Source organism: Rhipicephalus sanguineus, chromosome 9, assembly GCF_013339695.2.
Source record: "Rhipicephalus sanguineus isolate Rsan-2018 chromosome 9, BIME_Rsan_1.4, whole genome shotgun sequence".
NCBI lineage: Eukaryota > Metazoa > Arthropoda > Arachnida > Ixodida > Ixodidae > Rhipicephalus > Rhipicephalus sanguineus.
Window position 1 is genome coordinate 38,518,733 of NC_051184.2, and position 25,044 is coordinate 38,543,776.

The following is a 25,044-nucleotide window of genomic DNA, read 5'->3' on the forward strand; positions in this document are numbered from 1 at the left end:
AGGGAGCCTGTGAGTTTTCTCGCCCCTGCGGAGGAGGAAGGAAACAAGAAGGAGAAGGCAGGGGGGTTAACCAGAAACATATCCTGTTGGCTACCCTACGCTGGAATAGTGGGAAAGGGGAATATAAAGACTAGAGAGAGAAGAGGGAAGACAGAAGGAAATTACCGTATGTGTCGGTCGCACTATACAGTAGTCAAATGCATTCACCAAGGCCCGTAGTCCTTAAAGGGGCCATGACACGGTCACCCACCAAAATGCGGTTTTCAGCGAAGTATAGAAGTAGAGGGTCTATTGTGCCTGCACATGCATGAAATATGGGCTGTAAAAGAATATTTCATTGCAAAATGAGCCCTAGAAGTCGCCGGCGACCGCCATTTTGCCATGGCGTGTGTGACGTCATGTGCTTCACGGAGTGGAGCTGTCGTCTTTTACCTAAGTTTCAGCCCCTGCAAATCGTTTAGTTTTCAATGCCGAACTGAAGCTCTATAGCTCCATTGTACGCGCAGCTGACCACGAAACAAAATTGTTGCCCGGAATATAGACGCTCGCAAAACAAGCGGCTTGTTACGTCACGGCTCGCGAGTGTACTAGTATTGTCAGATTCTTGGGCCGCTCTCGTATTTATAAACATGCTCGTTATAAAGTAAGTTCTCGACCAAATGCGCTGAAATTTCGCCAGCAAAAACGCAAAAGTGCTTTAACCGCCTTGTGGCCCGACGAGCGATCGAGCTACCGAATGCGCAATTAGGCCACAATGCGGCAATTTAGTAGTACTGCTAAATGATATAGCTGTGATTCACTTAATGGTCCTGGCGTAAGAGCACCACAGTTCCGTTGAATAATTAAAACGGGGCATTATTACTACGTATTACCAACGAGTAAACCTGGGTGATGTTACTGTTATAGTGGACAGAGTTCGTCCTCTCTATTTCTCGTTGTGTCCCGCCCTAATACGCGCCTAACCAACCGTGTTCCATACAGTCAGTAAAGAGCAATCCAATCTTAGTCTCTTATATGAGTAAATAAGTTTTCTTAGTTTCTCATTTTGTTCATTTTGCAAGCTACCTGCGGTCTGCGATCACCATATATCGAGCGCCATCCTTACAGCAACACCAACGTTTCGGCTATCGTACCAAATCTTCGTTAAGAGGAAAAAAAATAACTAAATTATATATCTGTAAAAATAGACTCCCTTATGCGTGTACGCAGCACGGTATGACAAAAGCATCTGACGCTGTAGTTCGAGTCTCCCTCTTTGTAGTGTTTACAAAAAAAAAAAAAATTAGCGATACTTGCACTAAGCCGCGCAAGGCTTGAAACAGCAAAACTGGACGAAATGAGAAGACTAACCTGGTTGTTTCTTGGTTGTTTCTAGGCCTCAGCTAGGTGATGCAGGTTGTTTCTAGGTTGCTTCTAGGTTGTTGCTAGGCTTTAGCTAGGCGAAGCTAGGTTGTTTCTACGTTAATTCTCAGCGCAGAAAGGTTCCCGTTAAACCACACACAGTCACAGACACGACACGGACATCCAAACTCCACAGACGAGAACCTCGCGCTGAAACCCAGCGTTCGCACTTGTTGTAGATCTACGGGCTGCTTGTTCTAGTTGTAGCTAGGCAGAACTTGGTTGCAGCTAGGTGGTCGGTATGGAGTGGGCCGGCAGCTTGTCGAGTTCACTCTTTGGTTTGGCTTCTTTCCGCATACCCGTTTGACGACCATAGTTTTCTTCTTTATTTTTTAGTGGACCAGTGGTGAGTAGTGGTATTCACCCAATTTATGTGTCACATACAGGTTTATGACGATGATACCCGCATACCCGTTTTATGACAGTTTTTGATAATAATATCTGGGGTTTAACGTCTCAAAGCCACGATATGATGATATGACAGTTTTGGTTCATTTTTAGTGGACCAACGGTGAGTAGTGGGATTTACCCCATTTCTGTGGCACATACCCGTTTGGGATTATGATAGTTTTCGCGTAGGTCGCACAAATTACGGCTAGCCTTAACTGCTTTGCGGTTAATATCGAATGCGAAGCTGCTTTCGTGACTTGCTCTCTGACCGGCTCATTCGCGCGCTTTTTTTTTTTGTTTTTCTTCGATAATATCGCGCGTTGACGAATCACATTGCTGGGCTACTGCGATCTAAAACACACGTCTCTCCTTCGACGCTGTCTGCGTACTGTTGCCCGCTCAGCATCCCTGCCAGGGTTGATCTGACATCGTCAGCTACTTAGCCGTAACAGAAATCTTGCGAGGGCATTCATACAAGCGCAAGTAACGTACATTTCAAATGGATTGGAGAACGCCCGAAACGTGCGAAAGAACGTTGTGCTCGCAAAATCAGTTTTACAACGTTCTGCTTACATGGTATCGCAGAGGGTTTTCATATACGCACAGCCAACGATAACTCCACGAAAACACGCTGTGCATGTATTATTTTCACATTTGCACACATTGAACATGTTTGCAGAGCCAGCGAAAAGTTAGACGTCCTAGTAAAATTAGCGCTCTAATTTCCCAGTCAGAGCGCTCAGTGGCACGAATTACTTCATTTCTCGCAGTATACTAAGCAAAGTGTAAGCGAAAACACGAAAATTCTCCAGCTTTGATCTGAGTGAAACCGTCTGTAGCTTTGTCACCTCTCGGGAGGTTCGCGCTAATGCCGCAATTTCGGGCGATGGCGCTGACGTGGCTTAGGTAGTTGGGTGTTTCCTTCGTTGACAGCTTGAGTTATCCATCACCGCCGCGAACAGAAATAACGTCTTGTTTCAAAGGCTGCTTATCCCCCGTCGCGTTTTAATCAGGAACGACTGCACTCTCTCTTGTGCATTCGCGTGCGATTCTATATTTTTCTACCGGTGGCGCGTATAGCTTTCTTCACGTATGAATATTTCAGTCGTGACTGCATGCATTTTGGAAAAAGATCGGATGCTAACTATGAGCCTAAATTATGAACTATGATTGGGCTTTCGCGTCCTTTTATGATTCCGTGGGGCGCGTTGTTCGCGTGTGCGCGTATTTTGCGCACGGGCGTCCGTGCTATTTCACTGAAATGACTGCGCTAGTCTAGCACGACCGGCGCTAAAAACAGCGTCGTCGCATTTTCCTCGGAAGTTTTAATGAGGTCCTGTCCGGAAACTTTTCACCAACTAGAATTCGGGTAGACTTTTGAGCGAAAGAAAAAAAATTCCTCGCTACTTTGCGTTACCAAAGTAACACCGTTCGAGTTCTTTCGTTTTGTGCCCCGTTATCCAAACTGTGCAGCTTAATCCTCAGTTATTGCAGACAGGAGGGTGAATTGCAAACATGGCATACTTTTGCCATTTTCACTGAGGAAAAATAGAAGATAAACGGGACGGGAAAGATATTACCAGGGCACATGCGCAACTCTACTCACGACGGATTTAAGGGAATGTGCAGGCGTTTGCAGGTAATTTTGTTCGCAGCTGATCCCTAAAAAAATGGCGCCCCTGTCACGTATCTAGCTCCTGTCGCAGTCCCGGTGCCAGCCGTGAACAAAAGCATAGCCTTCGAGATCGCTGCTTTGAATTACTCAAACAAAAGTCGACGCAGGGATGCTTGTTCAGACGCGACCTTTGCGATTACCTTGCAAGTGATGCCACTCTCGAATTACCTCTGTCTCTGCGGACGTCATATAAGGGGATATTAATATTCGCATTAATGAGGGAGAGAGAAAGAATAGGAATATAAGAAAGGTAGGAAGGTTAATTAACCTACGTCCAGTTTACTACCCTGCATATGGGGAGGAGAATAAGAGAGTAAAAGAGAGAGAGAGGAGAGACATTTCACAACACACATTGCAGCGTATCACAGGCGGTCCCCCAATTCTGTTGCCTTCAAGAACTGCAGAAGGGCTCGTGTGGTTGAGACGTCTTATTGGAGTGTCATGGTGTCATCCAAGTTGCATATTGTATGTGCTGTGTATTTGTTATGTTCTGATGTTACTGGCAAAATCTTGTTTTCTCAGTAATTTTCGGACCCTGTATGTTCATTAGAATAACAGAGCTGAGCTATAGTTGGTAAGTATTCATTCTAAAAAGACAGGGCGTGCAAACACGGACACAAGAAAGAAGTCAGGACACCACAAACACCGACTAACAACTGAAGAGACGCACAACGGCGTAAAAGAAAGAAGGCACGAAAACTTATCTGCGCATGCCCATGCAATAGGCGAACACATCAATCCGGCACGCGGAGCGCCTCTTCAGTTGTTAGTCGGCGTCTGTGGTGTCCTGACTTCTTTCTTGTGTCCGTGTTTGCACGCCCTGTCTTTTAAGAATGAAGACTGTGTGTTCTATGTTCGACCCATTTAAGAGCTAAGGAGTACCCGGTGCCTTATTTGAGTGTGGACATCTTTTTTTATCTTATGTGAATAAGAAAAGAAGAGTTTGTGCGGATTTCGTAAAGTGATTTTACGTTTCTCTCGTTCGGCAGCTGACGTACGCCGACACGCACCCCATGTACACCCTGGAGAACTACCCCAACTTCTTCCGGGTGGTGCCGTCCGAGTCCGTGTTCAACCAGGCCCGGGTCGCCCTGCTCAAGCACTTCAACTGGACCCGGGTCGGAACGCTGTACCAGACCAATCCACGATACGCACTGGTGAGACTCACTTGTTTCTTCTTAATGGAACCATAAAACCCGCATCAGCTCGCCACTCCCGGTCTAGAGCTAATTTGTTACACGGCGGGGTGAGTTGGAGGTCGTTTGGAGAGGACTTCGCCCAAACGCGAATATAAGATAGGCAAGCCGTGACGACGATGACGATAATGATAGCTCACACTACGTCTCTGGGCATGAAACTTCAATTATATTCGAGTGGAGTAGTCGCGGGTGTAAACCGATTCAATCTTCCTTCATCGTTATGTATTTTAGAAATATGCAACAAATAGATATAACAGACTTTCACACGCAAAGATGACAAATAAGAAAAAGGAGTAAGTTCTGACCCTAAAAGGGCACTTATAGTTACCTTAACTAAGAATTATCAAGCTACTACAGCGTAATTTCACGCTTGTAATCTTTAGCTCCATTTGTTGTGTTACGAAAAAAATTGCGGTAGAAAACCCAGTCACTGGATTCCGATTAAATAATAACAATGTTGCACTTACGTTCCACCTTCCTCACTTCCTCGACCTCACTCCACACTTTGATAACGTGACTTCCGCGCAATACCTAACATCCGTTAAGTCACTTCCGGTCCCAAGTTTCTATTTCGGCTTCCGCTTTCGGCTGTATACACCTCTTGCTGACAACATCCGGTTAACTTCTGCCCCTAACGAACTTCCGGTCTATACTTCCGGTAAAAGCCTTGGTAAGGAACTCCTCTACTCGATATACCTGTGGATATCGTTTAGAGGCTATCCCAATACCCGAGTACAGGAACTGATTGCAGGAGCCCCAGGAAAGCGTTATCTTTACATTTCTGTATCGCAGTTTTCAAGACGATGTCTTTTAGACTTGTTCCAACAAAGGTTTTTATCATTGTATATTTTCCGCGACAATGTCAGTGATGTTGACGATAATTTCTGACCGAATTCAACTACCACAATTACTCACGTACTTGAAGTACTGATTATAACAGGGTGATGTTGACTAGTACTGAAGGTATGATGGTCGCGGGATCGAATCCCGGCCGCGGCGGCTGCATTTTCGATGGAGGCGAAAACGTTTGAGGCCCGTGTACTTAGATTTAGGTGCACGTTAAAGAACCCCAGGTAGTCGAATTTTCCGGAGCCCTCCACTACGGCGTCTCTCATAATCATATCGTGGTTTTGGGGCATTAAACCCCAGATGTTATTATTATTATTATTATTATTATTATTATTATTATTATTATTATTATTATTATTATTATTATTATTATTATTATTATTATTATTATTGAAGGTATGATGGCTAATTTTCGTTATCATTGGCTCATTCTGGCTAAATTATGGCTAGTGCGGGGTACTGTCCATTTACTTTTTGCCTACCGTTGTTTAAATGGTGGCTGTATATTACTGGCTGTTTATCGCTAACTGCTGGCTATTCTCGGATAATGTTGGCTATATCGGCTGTTTAACAACAATATTGCCTTTGTCTTCATTATGTTGCAGTCCAACGATCAAGTTGTTACAGAGTCTATTATTTATAAGCATTAGCGAAATTCTACGTGAATGTTCATCCTCCGTCGTAACAGCTACATAAAGATTTCGCTTCCAAGACTATCGCGCTTTTCCCACGCGCCGAAATTTCAAAGTACTTTTCCCCAATACAACCCTTTTAACGGCAAAGCACGCTTCACAGGCAACACCACACGGACTAAAGAGCAAAACTACTTTTCGCATGTTAGTAAAGTACTCTTTCACGATACCAAAAACACCACGCTTGAGGCCAGAAGACGCTTAGTAAGCGAGGAAACGCGCAAAAACAAAATGTGGGTGGCGACGCCATCATGAAGTTTCTGCACCCTGCGCCATGACGTCACATGTTTGACGGCGCCTACTAGGGTCTACGTAGTTCTAATCGGTAAAAATGAAGTACATTGTCCTCCGAGCGGGCCATAGACTTAACATACCAAGGTTGGGGTAATTTTGTATAGCCAATGGCGCCATAACACGACAAATACACTTTGAAATCCATGACGTCACGCGAGGAGATTTCGGCGCGAAATTTAAAAATGAAATTTGAACTTTATTTTCTCCTTTATCAATAAACCTATGATGGAGAAATTAACGACATTAGAGTTCTCGGACACAATTTATCGATCTAAACCGATTCATCGTTTCTCTTTACTGTCCCTTTAAAGAGGCCCTCGAACCCTTTTCAGCGTGGTCAGAAAACACTTCGCAATATGGAAGTAAACATTATAGCACTGCACGCGGCCTGGAATTTACAATTAATTCTCAAAATCAGCTAGAAATCACTCCCTCTTCTGTCTACAAGTGATGTCACATACTTGAACTACTGCGCCATATACCCAAAGTTCACGGCCGTCAGCCGATTTGAGCATCGTGACCTGCATAATTACCGCGGCCGCCGCGGGATGTCGCCACGTTCCCGCGCGCACGCTCGCGATCACAGTGCTAGTAAGCCACACGTTCGAAGAAAAAAAAAACAAAAAGAACCGAAGTGCTCAAGGTCATGACGAGCGCTGACGAACGGATGTATCTTGTTGCCTCCTTGTCGTCACCCCTTGCGTATCTTTCAGCGCGCTCGCTGGTACGAGAGGAGAGAGGAAGCGCTTCAAGCATGCGACAAATAACTGTAACTCCTCTCGTACTTGACGGTTCTGAAAAAAAATTTTGGCAGTCGATTCGTGAGGCAATAAGCAATTTCATATAAGCCACTCGATGATTACCTCCAAAAGTGTTGCCGGCCTCCTTTAACAAGGAGGTGTTCGACAACAGAATCGCAAATACTAGAATAGATTTTTGAAATGAACAGGAATGGCTATCTTTCCAAATTCGTACACAGCCAAGGCGCGCGTGACAAACATCTTTGTGTATCACGAAAATGAAGGCTTCATGTCACGGCCCCTTAATGAAGCAGAGCATCGGGTTTCGAGATTTTCTTGGACAGAGGATCGGGTGTTCCGAGAACCACCTCCACCCCCCATCTCCATGCACTGTCTTGCGAACAAAGGATAATAAAGGAGTGTTTTGCGCGTTTTATAAAATTGAAACTTGATACCGCATGAGTAAGGTAATAACGAGACAAGCAGACGTGCGAGACTGCTGACGCGTACGCTTTGGATTCTGGGATAACGTCCTTTTTTTTTTCTGTCATGTTTGCTCTGTCGTATATTCCTTTATTTAGATACCAACGCGGAAGTTTGCATAGAGAATGCACTGGAGGAACTGCAATATTTATTGTTTATTTTTGCGTCTTGTTCTCTGTAACACGAGAGATTCAGTTCATTCGGCATCATCTTGAACGATAGGAAGATTAGTTTTTTTTTTCTTTTTAGCATAGGTACACTCCATGGATAACATGTTATATTTTGTGTTTTTCGTAGCACAGGGAGTAAGTTACTACTGCTACTACTACTACTACTACTACTACTACTACTACTACTACTGCTGCTACTACGAATAATAATAATAATAATAATAATAATAATAATAATAATAATAATAATAATAATAATAATAATAATAATAATAATAATAACAATAATAATAATAATAATAATAATACACCAGCGTGAGCTTCCCAGGGCACACCGTCCCAGCGCTACCCGACTCCTTCGTCAGTCGCCAGTTTCAATAATGTGCAATGCGAAATGCGCGCGTTGCTTCAAGCAAGCGGAGCTGGTGCTATTACAAACGATTATCTGTCTCTTTCATTTCTCAACCATTTCTTGCGCATCTTTTTGTACGTAGAACTGCGTCCTCCAATACTTACTTCTACTCCTGCCACCTATCATTTCACAATGGAGGCCAAGTGCGCCGCAGAACTTGTACGTCAAGTGTAATCATAAAGGGCCGGAGAAGCGTCGTTTATTTTTCTGCCACTTCTCTTTTTATTCTTTCAAGATTTACGTCCCTGCTGTATACCCAGCATGCCCCGTTTGTTTCTTTGCGCAAAGCCCAGTTTGTGCTTAAAAAAAGCAAAAAATACTCGTTTTTTTTTACCCTTCCCTTCTACGGCGTCCTTCTCTCCAGTGCGTCTTGTTTATCTATCTTTACTATGTGTTCCCATGTTTATCTATGTGTTCTCATTTTTCGTTTGTTTGTTTGTTTTTCCCTCCCTGCGCGTTCATTCCGGCCCGCTCGCTAACGCCAGTCGTGCAACGCGAAAGTTTATCTTCGCTAGTAACGACTCGTTCTCGCTTGCTCCTAGACTGTTTTTGTTTGTTCGTTTGTTTCACTTCGATGTTTGTTTCCGCGAAATCATCGCGAAGCAGAGTAGGGGGGTGGGGGGGGGGGGAGACTGGGCCGATTGCTCGCAAAGTATATAGGAAGCCTCCGCTCCGAGATGGCTTCTTCGCTCGTCCCAGCGTGCGTCCTCAGCGTCTCGAACCGAGTTCTTCAATTCTGCCGACGCAAGCGAAGATGTTGCGTTATCCTCCGCTTCCTCTTCCAAGTACTGTTGCTTCTGCTTCTTCCTCCGCTGCCCTTATCCTTCTTAATGTATTTTTCCTTCCCCCTCAACCTCCCCCTCGCCGAGCGACTTCTCTGACGGTGTACGGCTCGCTTGCTTCTTTTTATTTTCGCTCCGTTGAAACCTTGCTTCGTTCCTCTATCGTTTCTAGCCCGACCGTTTCGCGGGGCTCTCGCATACGGTTCTTTATGCTTCGAGGCGTTCCGCTTTAGATAACAGGTGCGTTCCGCTTCCCTTCTTCTCCGTCCTCCTTTTGTACTGGGTCCAAATGCCGCCCCCGCTACTTCTTTGCATCGCCCCCGTGTAAAGGTATTATTACTACCAAGTTTCCGTTTGCCCTTGAGGCATTCCTTCGAGTTCCACCTTTTGCTTGCTTTCGTTTCGCGCTCGCGCCATTCTCCCGTTGTGTATGCCTTTGTTGGGCTATTCGGAATAATGGCGGATGTTCCTGCCTTCTTCGCATTTATCTGATTGACTTTGCGGGGCAACGGCGAATCGACTCGTTAATCTTCCTTTTTTTTCGTGCCATTTACGAAAGATATAAAAAGTAAAGAAGAAAATTAGACCCACATGCCGCCAAACATCGCTATTTGCTGTGCAAACATAACGACTACTTACGATTACTGCATTGGCCTTGTAGGTGCCGTTTGTCGTGTTATGTTTCCGAAATAATTTTTTTTCGTAACTACAGTGGTCGTATCACGATACGCGCACAGAGCGATTTTGTTTCTCTACTCTTGTTAACCGCTTCAGGGATTCTTCACGCATCGCTGCTCTTCCCATGAATCGTAGCCGTATCATTATTATTTATTCTTGTTTCGTTTATTTGTTTAGGAATCTCAATTTCTGACGCTGCTTCTTGTCTCCACAACTCAGTTGTATTCTAACGTCGCTTACAGCCTAGGAACAAATGTAAGCTCCTCTCACAGCCGTCTCTGTCCCGCCCACAGAAAATTTGTATACATGCCCCACCCAATCGCACATGCTCATTTCCGTGACGTCAACCGTTCCTCGCTTATTTCAGGTAGGTGATCATCCCATAAAGACATGTTCGTGTCGCTGGTTTTCCGTCTAGAAATTGAACTTTCTGGCAAATTTCAGCAAACACTCAGAAATCGCTTCTCGGGGAAACATAATATTTCAAGTAGGGACGACGAACCTTTAATTACTTACGTACGTAATATTTACATCGGCAGCGAAACAGTACTCACGTATCCAACGGAAACGACCCAGTACGGCTCTCTTGCATTTAGTCTTAGGTTGTTACCGAATATAGGTTGTTTTGTTTGCATAATCCCGCGAATTCAGTTCGGCGTAGGATGAAAAGCTTCCACGTCTCCTTAAAGCGGCACCCGTTCGTCTCCGTCGTAGTGCGTAACCAGTCTTAACGCTAGTACCAGATCTTGACCTCCAAGGTGGTGCCGGTGGGAGATTTCTCCTGTGCGTTGTTGAACAATAAAAAATTCGCAGCGTGCGCGTTAATTAAAAGCCGAATTTTTCTGTCTCTCATTCCCCATTAGCAGGCATTGGCATGTTCCAGTAGGAAACGTTAGTAGAAGTAGAAGTGTAAGTGTTAGCTAAAAGCCGACTTCTGTCTCTCATTCCCATTAGCAGCCATCGTTTACCTCCAAGGTAGTGCCTGGTGAGATTTCTCCTGTGCGTGATTAAACAATAAAAATTTTGTTCAAAACGCCGTTGATTGATGAAATAAACCGACGAAAGACGCCAGATGTTTTCTAAAAGCAAAACGAAAAGACGCCAGATGTTTCTAAAGCAAAACGAAAAGACGCCAGCTGCTTAACGAAAGATGCCAGATGTTTCTTCTCCCCCCCCCCCCGCCCCGCAGAAAGCCCGATTAATATCGCACACAACATTGGAGACGATGCGGATAGATCGATGCGTGGTTTCTGCTGAGCGGTAACATTTGCAACTGTTCTACCGGGTCAAAAAGGAAAAAAAAAGTACACGTGTCAAGACTCAAAAGATTTTTTTTTTTTTTTGCTTCCTTCCTGACGATTGCTCGCGCGCACCATAGGCACGCGGAGTGAGCTTGGCTACAATAATGGCGAAGCGACGTCGACGCAGCTTCATCCGTCTCCTTCTGGCATGCAGCGGCGTACCGGCCTCAGCAATGCTTGCCGTAAACGTCAAGCTAACGTTACGTAGTAACAATAATACCTGGTTCTTACGTACCAATACCACCATATGATATTGAGGTATGCCGTAGCGGAGGGCGGAAATTTCGACCATCTGGTGTCCCTAAATCTGTGTGACAACGCACAGTACACGGGCCTCTAGCACTTCGCCTCCATCGAAATGCGACCGCCGTGGCCGGGATCGAACCCGCGACTTACGGGTCAGCAGCGGAGCGCCGTAACCGCTGTACCACCGAAGCGGACAACGTTTCGTAATCGTTCTTTAGGCTATGACTAACACCCGACGTTTACTCGCTGGTCTCATTTCGTACATCACTGACGCCCACAAAGCAGCTGGTGGCTGTTCGAACACGCGAACGTTGTGGACATAGGCGTGCGCAGGGTTGCCCATTAGGGGGGGCAAAGGTTCGTCGCAGCGCCCCCCCCTCTTAGGTGACTAGAAAGGTCAGTGTACAGGGCAGATTTTGCGCCCCCCCCCTCTTAGATGATTAGGGGGGGCGGCCGCCCCCCCCCCTGCCCCCCTGTGCGCACGCCTATGGTTCTGGATGCATGGTAGCTGATTGGATGGTCTTTCTACCACTCAGCAAGGGCTACCTTCCGTCTTGCTATAACGTAATGATTCTGCGCCAGTCATCGAAGTCTTTTCGTATCACTTCATGAGTAGTCCGAACAACACTCCTGCTAAGCATGAGCACCTGAATCAGAAGGTCGAGAACGGGTGTGTGATATTGGCGCGTGGTTGTGACGGTAAAGAAGGTGGCAGTCAGACTATTATGGATGAAACTCCTTACTGGACGCGCCCGTGCCCAGTAAATAAAGCAACACTCATTGTACAAGCGAGTAACACTCACAAGACTACGATAGCGACTAGTATGGTCGTCGATCGTCGAATAACCTGATCGTCGGCGGAACACATCGTAAAAACAAAAAGATAGTGAAGTCGTTTGCTATCACCCCTCGTGAAATACATTCTCGCCTGCAAATACAACTATTCCCCGAAATAAGTTATTAAATGCGAAGCATTTCTTAGCGAACCTCTGGCACTTTGAGCGTTTCTATCTACGTATCTATCTATCTATCTATCTATCTAGCCGCCTACGTCTGGGTGCTCTCATGATCGCCTCCTTAACTTGGTGTAGACCAAACTTTGCATGGGAGGGTAAGAGGATTTGACGAATATGACTGCCGGGTCATGACACGAATAACTTTAAAATCTTGTCGCGTACGTCGTCAAACCCTTTCCACTAGACACGTGTGGCACATACCCGTTTACCACAGGCCGCGGTGTACGGGTATGCGCCACAGGTGATTGACAGTTTATATCTACCCAGGAACGGCGAGAACAAACATTGTTAACTTAAATGCTAGGCGTTAAGGAAAACCAACATCGGCAGCGTTGACGCAACAAATGGAAAGAATGAAAGTTAGGATCCCAGCAGGAATCGAACCCAAGCATTCTGCGTGGCAATCAGGTATTCTACCACTGAGCCACGCCAGGTCTATAAATTAGTTTCGAAAAACAGCCTACGCTGGCGTAATATCGGTGCAATGTCAATTGTGGTTGTGGTGCTGGCTATCTAATTTTACAAGAAAGCAATCAACACTACATGATACTCCTACGATGTCTACTCCTACGATACAGGCGTCATATCAGATTAAAGTCTGTAGTTCCAGTGTTGGCTCCGCTTTTATAGCATTCTAATAAACATTACGTTTGTATTCCTATGATTTAGCAAGCTATATTTAAGCACTACTCGACCCCGGAGGAATACATTAACGAAAGTTACATATGATATCCACATCACCGCACCGTAAAGCGCACTTAGTCCGCCAGAACGACGCAGTGTCCTCTTCATTTCTTACAAGGCTGGGCGATGGCCTCATGCTGACCGAGGATGACGCCAGATTGATTGACAGCCGCTTTGTAGACTAGGCTACGTAGGCCACATACGCCCAGGTAGTCTACAAATACGACAAACACCATCCACTGATGTTGGCCTACGTAGCACTATCCAGGCCTACGAGCCTGAACGGCTTATACCTCACCAACGCGAAGGGTGGCTTCCGGTTCCGACATGTCGCCGGCTCTGTCGACAGACGATTTGTCGACGAAATGACTGAGGCATCCACGAATTTCAACAGCTCTACTATACCACATACTTCACTACACATGGACCCCTCGTCACCACGATCACGACCGGATCCTATAACAAGTCGTGACCAGCTGCTGGTGCTCACTGATCACGGTGATGATGCCCTTGTTCAAGAACTGTCAAGAACTTCTTGGACACATGCACACGGGTTCGTGAAACGTGCGTGCGTTCTCGGGACACGTATAAGCACTACATATCAGCTTACCTCTTCTGGTGTTGGCAATACCCACGTTGCCATTGGCAGCGTTACCCAACCGTAAACAACTGGTTATATAACTTATATGCGGCTCTTCAGCATATATAAGTGTGCGTATAAAATTTATACAAATCTTTAGCGTCATTTTGTAACGTGTCGCTCAGTAAAAAAAGCTTACGCCACAGTCAGCTACCCGCCACATGCTTCGCATAACATCGACTCCCATGGTACCTGGGATCTGCCGAATTTTGCCTCTCGGATTACTTCACTGTCGATTAAATGTAACAGAAGACGGCAATAATTCTTACGCGACCCGGTTACAACTAACACTTCAGGATAGGTAAACACTTTTCAGCATGCTAAAAGCTTACGTGAGCTTTAACTTGTTACCGCGCCTTTGACACGAGCCACACGCAAATGCCTTACAATGGGTGGCAGGGGCCACCGTCAAACGGCCATCATTTGAAACGAGTTTTTTTATAGCGCACAGATTGTAGATGTTTCAGTGCGTGGCGTAGATCATAACGGAAACATCTGAAGCGGAGCAACGTCTTTGAAATCACGCCAAAACACAAAGACGCTCCTTCGCCGAGTACTTTATAAATTCACGACTGATGACGTAAAGCGAGCGCCCTAACCACGTTATGCGTTAAACACGTGGTAGTCCTCTAAAAAAACAACACAGTCTTAATCTCAGTATGCACACGTTTTAAGTAACCTCACGGCTTCTCGAAAGGTTCGCGCTGCTAAAAAAAGAAAATCTACTCGGCCAGGAGTCCCAACGTTTTGACCTGACCTTCCCCCGACTATTGCGGGAAGCACTTTACGCGGTGGCTCCCGAAGTGAGAATTTCTCCTTTCTTAATCTAGATAATAATCTTTCTCGAGAGCCCTTTTGAAGAATCGGCCGACCTTTGAATAAGGTATGAGAGGAAGGCAGGCAGCAAGAAAAGCGCTGAGACAGTCTTATCTTTGCCTTTCAAAAAGCTTCAGCCGTTTTATGCACGCGCTTGCGCTTTTTTCTACGTTTCTGTCCAGACCAATGACTCATTCCAATTCTTTTTTTTTCTTTTTTTTTCTGTCTCTATGCAGCTGAAGCTCGGTGCTGTAGAATGCCAAAGGGCAAAAGGTTTTCTCTTATCCCCATTCGCGCGTACGTGTGGCTCCTCCTTCATTTCTTCATTCTTTTTCACATTTCGGCTTGATCTCTTAGGCACTTCATTCCTGAGAAATCCACTTTGAAGACAGCCAAAGCCGGCGGGATTTATAAGGGAAACACGGAGCGAAAAGGTCGACTGCCTTGTTAGGCCTTCGCCAAACAAACGCGGCTGTAGCCTCTTGTTTGACCTTTTTCCTTGCGTTCCCTCTTTTTTTTTTATTAGATCTTTTGATCTTTTCTGCAAGGACGCGCGTTTGGCGATCCGAGGATTAGTTTTTTCTGCGTGTGCTAGTGCGAGCACGCTCGCGAGCGCGTGTTTGCCAACTCGGCGCTGTATACACAGCAACAACAATGGTGCTCCATTCGGGATTGTTGCTCCCTCTATAATGTAGTTTTTGGGGGCGATAGCGGGGTAAGAGTTCGGTTCTGTGGCGTACTAGAGCGTTAGGAAACGTAAACAATCAGTCAGTGCGGTTCGACAACCAACCGATGTTTCCAATTCATTTGCCCTTTCACGAATCGGCAAGGTTTGGCCGGAATAGCGTAACACAGGTAGGGAAGAAAGGAAACGAGAAACCGCTGAATAAACAAAGAAGTTTCGTTCAAGGGATACGGACGCATGTGTATACGGAGGCTAGTAACGTACCCTAAAGAAATGAAAAATGAAATTCCGCATCTAAGTGAGATTCATATCATTGACTTTTTACAAAGATTAGATAGATAGATAGATAGATAGATAGATAGATAGATAGATAGATAGATAGATAGATAGATAGATAGATAGATAGATAGATAGATAGATAGATAGATAGATAGATAGATAGATAGATAGATAGATAGATAGATAGATAGATAGATAGATAGATAGATAGATAGATAGATAGATAGATAGATAGATAGATAGATAGATAGATAGATAGATAGATAGATAGATAGATAGATAGATAGATAGATAGATAGATAGATAGATAGATAGATAATGCATGTTTTAAAAAGGGCGTTACGAACACAGGTATGGCAGCATGCCACGTTAGTAAAATCCCTGCCGTATCTGCGTAGCCTTACGTTGGCCCAATCTGTTCATACGCGCAAGCTAGGCCAGGAACACACACCGAGGACATCGCCCACATATGGTCACTTCTTTTCGCCAGCTGCTTTCAGCTAGAGTTCGGCGTGTTCTTTGTCCCTACGCCGATGCGAAAGTTCTTTTTTATTTTACTACCGAATTTTTGAGCGCTCGCATCGTTACCGCTCAATTACTAATGTTTTTTTTTTTTTTTTGCACTACCGCACGCGTCATTCGCTGACGATTTCCTTCTTTCGTTCTCCCTTCTCTCTTGATATTTCTATTCCTCTTTCCCAATTCCGCGGTGTTGGGTTGCCAGCCTGACGCGGTTCCGGTTAAGCCTTCTGTCTCTCTGTTTCCTTCCTTCCATCATGATGAAGAAGCTGTTGCGAAACGCTGCGCTTCGTACGCTCTTCAAATCTACGTCATTTTCTACGAAGACCCATGCGGGATGTAATTGAGAGCTTCGAATTCGTGCCCGGCGGCCCTTTGATCTCTTTCCGGGTGTGCGTTCTGGGCCTCTTGCGATGATTCGTTGAATAAATCATGCTGCCCCTCGGAAAGAGACGACTTATATCTGTAGCGGCCGCACTTGATTGAACAGGGCAAAATGAAAACTGACCTGGGAAGGGTTAAGGACGCCTCGACGCCTGTCAACCGACGTTACTGGAATTGAAGCTCATGTTTGCTTTATTCGAGAAAGGAAGCCTTGTTCGCAAGACTAGCGGAAGTGGAATTCTATTAATTGATTGGGGAATAGACGCTCGTACCACTGCTTTTAGAGAGATGGTTTCCTGAAGTGAACGTCTCTTTCGGCAACTACTTATTTTCTCTGCATCTCACTATGCTTCCTATTGGGGACACGTGCGGCAGATTCGTTTTCCTGCCTTTCCAAATATAAGCGCTAACATCGCTTCTTTACTCGAGATACATGGCTAGCCAAACGAGTGGTTTCATTCCCAAGCGGAAATAAGATGTACCGAGTGCACGCATTAGTCCAGACTAGAAGAACTATGAAAGCGTTACTTTTCCGGCTGGTACAGGTCCGCCAACATTGCCTTTCGCACGTCTCGCTGTTTCTATCCCTCTCTCTCTCACTTTTCACGTTGCGTAAGTTTGCTGTTCGCAATGGCGCACGTTGTTTCGCAACTGTCTTGCTAGTATTTCTGAATGTCTGTTGTACTCAACTCTGCGCATTTGTTACTACCAAACTAATTACGATTGGTCCACTTTCTTGTATTGATCGTGTAGTAATCCGAACTCTGCTCACAAGTGTTGCGTTCACCTGCTTTATCAATACTTGCAACGCCTTGTAGACAGAAAGTTGATTGATTGATTGATTGATTGATTGATTGATTGATTGATTGATTGATTGATTGATTGATTGATTGATTGAACGATTCATCGATTGATTGATTGATTGATTGATTGATTGATTGATTGATTGATTGATTGATTGATTGATTGATTGAACGATTCATCGATTGAATGATTCATCGATTGAATGATTCATTGATTGATTGATTGATTGATTGATTGATTGATTGATTGATTGATTGATTGATTGATTGATTGATTGATTGATTGATTGATTGATTGATTGATTGATTGATTGATTGATTGATTGATGGATGGATGGATGGATGGATGGATGGATGGATGGATGGATGGATGGATGGATTCCGCCGTCATGACTAAACCGAACACCGTGTTTTGACACGTGCGTTTGCTCTTGCCTCGCAGCCGCACAGCCGCCTGCTGACAGTGCTTGACTCGGCGAACATCCAGATCGACGAGGTGCAGGGCATCGGCGAGGGAGACGACATCGAGCACGAACTCGAAAAGCTCAAGGTGGGAAGAGAGAGAGGCACCGTTTGTTCGCTTAGTTACCTCGTTCGCTGAAATATTTACGCGCCGAATCGAACACGCGACTTTCGTACTGCATCTCCTGTATCTGCCGTCAGCGCTTCGCGAAGTATCCACATTTGCACTTCGTTTTCAACGTCCCCGTCTGCTGAAGGAAGGTTCTGACTACGTCATTCATGCCCAGTGTACAAGCTCTGCTTTTATCTTTGCCTGCTAGAAAACTTTTCTAGGGTAACTTAATTATGGATTTTCTACAGAGGCCATACCGGTTGCATTCTTTGAATAGCACGCGAGAGAGCCATATCTCCAAGCTCACCTTCACGAAAACTCACTCGTACGACTTCTCTGTTAGGAGCATCCGTTACCTTGTGGTGGAGCCTACGAGGCGCCTTGCAAAAGAACTTAGCAGTTGTAAAAGCATGTCTGTGAGAGCAACAACATTACACTTAGTAGTAGCTTTGCACACAGCGCGCAAAGAAAACGACAAGACACTAGAAGAAGAAATGACGAGACACACTGTCTTCTAGTGTCTCGTGTCTAGTGTTCTAGTGTATAGTGACTCCCCCAACTGGCTACTGTACTTAGCAGCAGAGCATATCTTCGCAAAGCAGGAAGCAGATTTTCGTGAAACAGGAAAAAAGTTTACTACATCCCGCGACACTCACACTACGGCGGTGCGGCCCGTATGAAGAATCGAGTCTCTCAGAGTCTTACGCGGCTGCGCACGAAAATAGGAAGAGGTGCAGTACTTCGTTGAACAGTTTGCCGTGTGCTGCTGGCGCGTGCTATATACAACAAAATTGCAAAACTGCCGGTGACCTGCTGTAGATTTTCTTTCAGACCACGCTTTGCAAACGTTTCGCAACAAGGAATGACTGTTGGAAGTGACGTCTGGGGCTTGCGTGGTTTCAAAACTTCGGGAGAAAACTTTTCAGGGGAACCGGAAAAGTTTGGGACGAAACGTTTAGCGGAGCCTGTGCCCTTCGTTCGCGCTTGCATGAGCACGCTTTCCCTAACAGTTGGTGCCGTGCGCCTATTTTGACACGCCAGTCTAACGCAGCAGCACGCCACTGAGATACAAAGGTCACGGCGATCAATTCTAAGAACGCTTCAACTCGAATGTGCAGCGAAAATAAGTGAAGAAAACGCACGTTTAAGCGGGGGAAAAACAACGCGAGACGAACGTTAGCTCGAAAAAAGAAATATAGATAAAACACTGCATTAACTTTCCCTCCCCGTCAAAATAATGATTGATTTTCCGTGTTATTCGTGTTTCTTTTCCTTCCAGGTCTACGCGTGCATAAATTTAAGATCAATCAGATTTATCGATCTGTTATTACAACGATAACGCTCAAAATTTTCAAATTTTTCTAGCTCTCTCTTGCTCTAACGGTAGACGACAAAAAACGACAGTACATCACATTAAGACAGCTTAAGGTCACACGAAATGTGCTTACGAAGTCGTTGGACAACGAATATTTTGTAAATTTTCTGCTGTAAACATGTCTCCCAGCCATCCGTGGCTTTTTTGTTTGATAACTGTCGAGAAATATCCGAGAATGTTATCCACATGCACAGACAAGCTGTCGAAGCAAGATCTTCCGTTTGTTCACCTGCCTAGCACTTTGCTATAGTAGTTCGCGGACGGTTTACAAGCTACCTCCTTGCTCGCTTGAAGCAGTCACCGCACCGGTAGTTCGTCGTCGCGTACTTCAAAAACAGTTTAGCATTGTATATCGCTTATCGCACCTACTTCTATGTTTATCGTATTGGTAAAGCAAAGAGGTGTTCTTGAGCACCTCTGAAATCCATTTAGGAGAGCCTTCATTACACACAAGTTCCGCTCAAACACATTGTAAAGGTTATCACGTTAGCTGGCTAAGCTAGAATATAATTGTTACGTCAAATAAAGTGGTCGAACTACAATTTTTTCTGACGCTAGCACTGTTATACTAATGCGCAATGACTCCCAAGCAATAGATTACTCGTATGAAGAAATTGTTACCGTGATATGCTGGCAAAATATCATTCCCCGTATATGTTTTCTTATCTTTCGCAGGAAAAAGACGTTCGCATCATTTTGGGCAACTTTGACGAGTTCTGGGCCCGGAAGGTTTTCTGTCAGGTGAGAGAAAAAAAAATATCCGAGTGTGCTTCTAAACAATGAGTGAGTGTACATTCCACAATATATAGGGTTACCCTATAAATAAATAAAGATAAACACTGTTGTAAAGATACTTGCCACTGTACAGTGACAAGAATCTTCACAACACTGATTTTCCTAAAGTCAAAAAGTTGATCGTCGATTAAGGTTTTCCGCCGACCTACCGGTGTGTCAAGCATTATTCCGTTGGTAATGTCTCAATGGCTGGCAGCTGTCGCCTTGATTCGGTCATACCACACAGAATCAACCACCCTATCACGCAACCTGTTCATCAACTACCCAACAAGCCAACTAACTGACCGGTTTCCGGGGGCAGCCCAGGCTGACGGTCAACAACTTCGCTTTCTTTGATCTGGTAACCATGACTGCTATGTATGTACAGCCGTAATCTTCAAGGCCCTATACTCCGATAAAAAAAATCGAGTATATGGGGAGTATTACTGCCACACAGCTATGATCGTCACCTACCTCGCCTACTGTTTTTGCGTTTACACCGCTGACCCGGCATTTCCTGGTCACGTGACATAGTTATCAGTGTGTCGTAGCATTACTGATAGGAAAGTAACGAGAGACGGGTTTTCAAAAATGGAATCGCGAGCAAGCCAGATGACGATTATGGCCGTGCGGCATAAATAATCCCTAAATACTCGATTTTTTCTTAGTCTACGCATTCAGTCTTATGATGGGCTATTTACTCTCATTTTACTCCCTAGCTCCAACAATCCCGTTTTGAAACTCACGTTATTGACGCAAACTGCCCTTCTCATTAGCGCCATATGAACGTTACCGCACGCGCTCGCTCAGGCGTGTAACAGCAGAGTACGGGGTTGCGATGACGCAGGCCTTCAAGATGGGCATGTACGGCCGCAAGTACCAGTGGCTCATCGGGGCCATGTACGCCGAGCGCTGGTGGGAGACGCCGCAGCCGGATGTGTCGTGCGAGCCGGCGCAGATCGTCGAAGCCGTGGAGGGTTACATCGGCACCGACCTGTTGCCCCTCAGCACCAGCGAGAACATCACCGTCTCCGGCCTGGTGAGAACACCCCTTACTTTGGCACTAGCCGCGTTTGTATCGCATCTGCTGGCGCACCAGAGTAACACAATGCGACACCGTTTATAAGTGTGCCATCCCCTGTCATCTGCAACGAGTGAGAACGTTTCACTGGGAAGTGGAGGAGAGTACACTATCGCTCTCCGCCGATGCGACGCGCCAGCGTGCTTCGCATGTATCGGCTTATCCGTCTTGAGCAACGTGGCGCATTGCCATGCCTGTGTTGTGAACACCCCTTTTGACATCTATCTATCTATCTATCTATCTATCTATCTATCTATCTATCTATCTATCTATCTATCTATCTATCTATCTATCTATCTATCTATCTATCTATCTATCTATCTATCTATCTATCTATCTATCTATCTATCTATCCATCCATCCATCCATCCATCCATCCATCCATCCATCCATCCATCCATCCATCCATCCATCCATCCATCCATCCATCCATCCATCCATCCATCCATCCATCCATCCATCTATCTATCTATCTATCTATCTATCTATCTATCTATCTATCTATCTATCTATCTATCTATCTATCTATCTATCTATCTATCTATCTATCTATCTATCTATCTATCTATCTATCTATCTATCTATCTATCTATCTATCTATCTATCTATCTATCTATCTAATCTTTTTAAACTCCTATTTCTCTCACACAAGCAAAGGAACAGGCTGGATAAAGTCTGGCTAACCTCGCCACCGTCCTTCATACCGTTTCTCAACCTCTGTGACAAAGGCCCTACGTGCAATTTTATTCGGTCAAGCAGAACAACAATAACGCCACAGCACACAAAGACGGCTACAGACCTTGCCACCAGCCATAGAGAACAACAGCTTTGGCAGCCTTCACTTATTTTACCCTCAGGGTACAGAGTACATTTCAGAGGGGAACGGGAATGCCTAACAATAATAAAAAAAAGATGGTTGATCTCTCCGTCATAGGAATCGGAAAAACACGAAAGTAAAGCGTGCCCTTACAGAAGTAACTGAATGTTTACTGTACATCGATATAAGAGACTTTGTACAATGTATATTGATGTCTGGCAGCTATAGCACCGTTTAACGTGGATGCGCCCACTTTGATGATTGGTGGTACATCTCCATCTGACGACTAACGTCCATGTTAAATGATTAAACAAACCCTTTTGGTAGCTGTCACGGTGGTTAGCTGTAGTAGTGAACGGTGAAAACGAAATCAGAGAACGAGGTGTGATAGCCAGAAGAGCGTCGCATATTGGACGCAGAACTTCGTCGCCATCCCGCGGCATGTTAAATGTGATTGAACACCACGGCCGTACTAGAGGGAAACGCAAAGCGCATCGTGCCGCCTCGGTAGCCCGGCCGCGATTTTTCTCGGGGCAAGCGCGTGAGCGGGGAACGCGGTGTTACAGCCAGGTGAGGTAGGCGCGCGTCGCAGAGCTATTTTTGGTCTGGATAGCGTGGTGCTATGAGCGAGGCCGACACACCGACGCTTTTACGACGCTTGGGCTAAGATCGCCACCTCGCGGTGTGTTAAGGCATTCACAAAGTTGAACTTCTATTGAAAACGCGCCGAATGGGACGCACGTGTAACGCGTTGCAGGTGCTAATCGCGGAGGCCACAGTAATGACGAATTACTTTACCGCTCCCAGAGGGCAGCACCCCCCCGTCGGCCGGTACAGTGGTAGATATAAGAGGCGCGTTCGTAAATCACATTTGTTTTTAAGACAGGTCGTTCGTCGTTTTATGTTTCTGCGAGACACAAGAGACCCGTTTCTACGTGCAGTTATTCAGCTGAGGCTTGGAAGAGTTTTACCTTCACTCGTTGTCAGCTCGGACTATGTGCATGGGGCGCTTTATGGTTATCTAAAAGAAGTAGTTGGTGCATGCAATTTTTTATTGGCACGTTTCTCTAGCGAATATCTAGCGGGAGTAAAACGAAAAAGGTTGTATAGAGACCTTCTCGACATTGTTTTACCGGTACCACTTTACAGGAGTTTGTACCCTGCTGGACGTGGCGAAAATGTACTGGCCCGAGTAAAAAAAATGGCTGTCCCATCTAGTTCAAAATCATTTTTCTTTAAGCTCCATACAGGGACGCTAGAAGTTAAAACGTGGATGCATGAAAGGGGACTGTTTGTACCGTGGGGAACGCACTGTTTTCTCTGTTGTAAACCTGAAACCATAGAACATGTCTTTCTGGATTGTTGGGAAGGGGTGTTCTTCTGGGACATTCTGCAGAGAACTATAAAAAAAGATTTACCGATTGATGCCTACGGGATCAGGTTTTTACCAGTTAATGAAGAAGACGATGGAGCACCTTATGATACTGTTATGTTGCTCGGCCTTCACAGTATTTGGAAAAAGTACATGGCAGTTCGCCATGCTGATATCAATACACTGCCCATTCGTGAATATTTCCGCCAAATGATCACGAAGTTTATTGAAGAGTGTAAAACTAAAGACCCAATTCCAGAGTGGCTCGAACATCTTGAGCCACTTATCCGTCTAAAGGAATTCTAGTCACTATGTAACCATTCCGGTAATTACCTCTGTATGTACTGTTTATGCACTGTAATATTATTGTACGAGGTGCAAAAGTAAGTAATAAAGAAAAAAAAAAAAAGTGACCGTGGCGCAGCGAATAGCGTGCCCGGCATCTGTTGTTGCGGACCCAGCGGTCGTGGGTTCGACGCCCGTTGACTGAATTTTTTTTGCCATCTGATCGTGTAAATTTTTTTCGACGTCATTTCCGTGACGGAAATACGTCACTGAAGTCTTGGTGGACCCCGGCATAAAACACTCTCGTGTTAAAAACAAGAAACACAAAGCACATTTCATACAAATATAGCAAATGATTGAGGCACAAAGATTAATGACGAACTTGAACAACAGTTCTTCAAGCTAGAGACACAGCCTGTTTTGCTATCTGAGAACTTTTCTTCAATGGCTTGACCTAAATTTCTTCTCCTCCTAATCTTTCTATTCCTTTTGCCTTTTCATAGTGGAGGGTAGCAAACCGGGCTAGACCTTGTTAACCTCCTTGCTTTTCGCTCTCTCCCTCTCTTTCGGCGGTCTTTTGTTTTCCGTCTTTGACGTGCGTGTCTACACGCCAAACTTTTTCTACGCTGAATCCATACCAACTAGCTTAACATTTGCCATTCTTGTCGACCCGATACAAGACAGTCCATTGGTACCATATGTTAGGGGCAAGCTTGCCGCCTTACTCGGTGCAAGGCCACAGGTAGGACCACGAGCAGGATCACGCTTCCGAGGCGAAGATCGCACGAACCAGCAGAGTAGTGCACTCCATCTTTTCTTCTGCCGTCTGTCGGGCAGTCGAGCGTCCGACGCACTCCAAGAAGTCATTCACTTCGTTCACGCTTTTAGAAGCATTCACTCCGAGTCTACCGTTTCCAAACCCGCTTCCACGTGCGAAAGGCGTTTTACTTTTTGCAGCCTTTTCGCGGATAACGCGATCGTGACTTGCATTCTGATTCTCATGCTCTCGTTCCATCTAATCAGGGTGCGCCGGTGCGAATGGAATACAAGGAAGCGGTGCCAGTGGTGCAGGGAAACATTTCGCATTCCCAAGAGGGGGGCTTCTTTTGTGCATGCTTGCTTGCTCAGAGCTGTGTTTCTAGTTTCGCTCCTCCTACTTTCCTTATCTCGAAAGGTCAGAGAACTAAGGTACGACTCCGAATGGCGTCAGCGCTGGCGTCACAGTGTATGCATAGGCTGTCGCCGAGAATTCGACACATTACAAAAAAGGACGCGTAATTTAAAAGAAACTACCTAGATGGGAAAGCTTGTTTTCTCCTATGAAATGATTGGATGAAAAAAAAAATGATTTTTTTTCATTGCCGTTGTCAGGAACGTTCTGAAATTGTTCCATATGAGACGATCTTCCTTTCGTACCGGCGCTCCTACGACGCCTCCTCCAATCGCGCGCTTTTATTGTGACGCGTTCATTTTCGAAAGGCAAATCCTCTTCGCGATCTTGTTTGACGCGCTTCTCTGTGAATCTCGATTACTTTTATTCTTTTTTTTTGGGGGGGGGGGGGGGGGGGAGGCAGGGAACAAAATTTTCAAATTATTCGTTGTCAGTTCGCATGACGCTCAATGTTTCG

General features: G+C 45.3%; 1 protein-coding gene across 1 annotated transcript in view; it reads left to right on the top strand.

The window, feature by feature from the left end:
• Positions 1–25,044, top strand: part of LOC119405455 (gamma-aminobutyric acid type B receptor subunit 2-like) — a 541,724-nt gene that overhangs the window by 458,192 nt on the left and 58,488 nt on the right. The window contains 4 exon segments of the mRNA XM_049419414.1: positions 4,456–4,623; positions 17,581–17,688; positions 19,763–19,828; positions 20,709–20,900. Of these exon segments, the coding sequence (XP_049275371.1) occupies positions 4,456–4,623; positions 17,581–17,688; positions 19,763–19,828; positions 20,709–20,900 (534 nt within the window).